General features: G+C 38.4%; 1 protein-coding gene across 1 annotated transcript in view; it reads right to left on the minus strand.

Annotated features, from left to right (window-relative positions):
- The window catches only part of LOC119594598 (ATP-citrate synthase-like), a gene marked incomplete in the record, with an annotated part of 33,922 nt that overhangs the window by 11,169 nt on the left and 21,478 nt on the right, over window positions 1-1,275 (minus strand). The window contains 3 exon segments of the mRNA XM_037943639.1: window positions 55-212; window positions 365-577; window positions 949-1,207. Of these exon segments, the coding sequence (XP_037799567.1) occupies window positions 55-212; window positions 365-577; window positions 949-1,207 (630 nt within the window).

Here is a 1,275-nt window from a genome sequence, read left to right on the forward strand (position 1 = left end):
AATAATAATAACAAAAAAAAAAAACTTTTTAGCAAAATATAGGTAACTACATACCGCAGACCCTCTTGATAATTTGGTCCAGCTCTTCGCACAAATATGCTAACTTTTCCCTCAATGAGCTTGGCCTGATACTGCTGCAGGGCACGCACAATTCCCTTAAATGTAGCTGCCACATTTGTGAAGTTAGCAATGCCACCTCCAATGATCAAGATCTGTTGGCGAGATGAAAAATTTAAAAAACAAACTTACCTAAATATCAAAATTTCTTTCTTAAAAAAATCATACCAGGAATATTTTGAATATCAAACAACCAAGACACTGTCTATAAAACAATCAATTTATCCAAAAATTATAGTTTTCATACCTTGCCATCAGGGTGGTTCTCTTTCGTCATGAGAGTCAAGATAGTCTTCGCATACTCGTAAGTCTGCTGCTCAGAGGGGGCACCAGAGTACTCTCCATAGTTGGCCAGCTCTGGGGCTCCACCAAGCTCACATATGGTGTCCGCATAAATAACAGAAGCACCACCACCTGCCACCATTGTCCAAATGCGACCCTTTTCATTCAGAATTGTGAGCTGAAGAGATGGTAATAGAGGTCAGAAATAGAACACAAATTCTATTATGAAACTGCCTACTAGTTAAAGATATTAAAGTAAATTAAAGATTTTGAATATATAGTTTTTCACTACATAAAACACATGATTCTAAGCTCTGTATGCATTAAGATGTTAATATATAGTATGTGGAAAGATTTAAAATATATTACTTCACTAATTGAAACAAGAGGTAATAATGACTGCTTATTCTGTATAACCAATTACATACAAATCCATGCAAAATTCTAAATACTTTTAAATATGCACCACAACATACCCCTGTATAAGAAAAAGATAAACCTTCCGAAAATTTAAAAAACGGGCACTTAAGCCACCACCCTCATCCACACCTTAAGAGACGAGCCACTCTTAGCATCCAGATCGGCAATGAATGCTTCCTCGGGCAATGCATCCCGGCCGAAGGGAGGAGGGTAGTCCACATCCCCCCACTTGGTCTTGCACATGAACTCAGCTGTTGCATCAAGCTTGGCTGCCAAGTCTAGGATGTAGACATTGTCTGACGTAATCACTAGTGGGTTGATTTCCAGGTATGTGAAGCACAGTTCAACATAGAGATCGTACAGGGCTTTGATGAAGGCAGCTGCTTTTCTGCAAGGAAGATGTTAGTGTATGAGCAAATTGATACAAGTGTCAGGGATCTACTATTAATAACTCTG

Source organism: Penaeus monodon, chromosome 34, assembly GCF_015228065.2.
Source record: "Penaeus monodon isolate SGIC_2016 chromosome 34, NSTDA_Pmon_1, whole genome shotgun sequence".
In the NCBI taxonomy this organism is placed as follows: Eukaryota; Metazoa; Arthropoda; class Malacostraca; order Decapoda; family Penaeidae; genus Penaeus; species Penaeus monodon.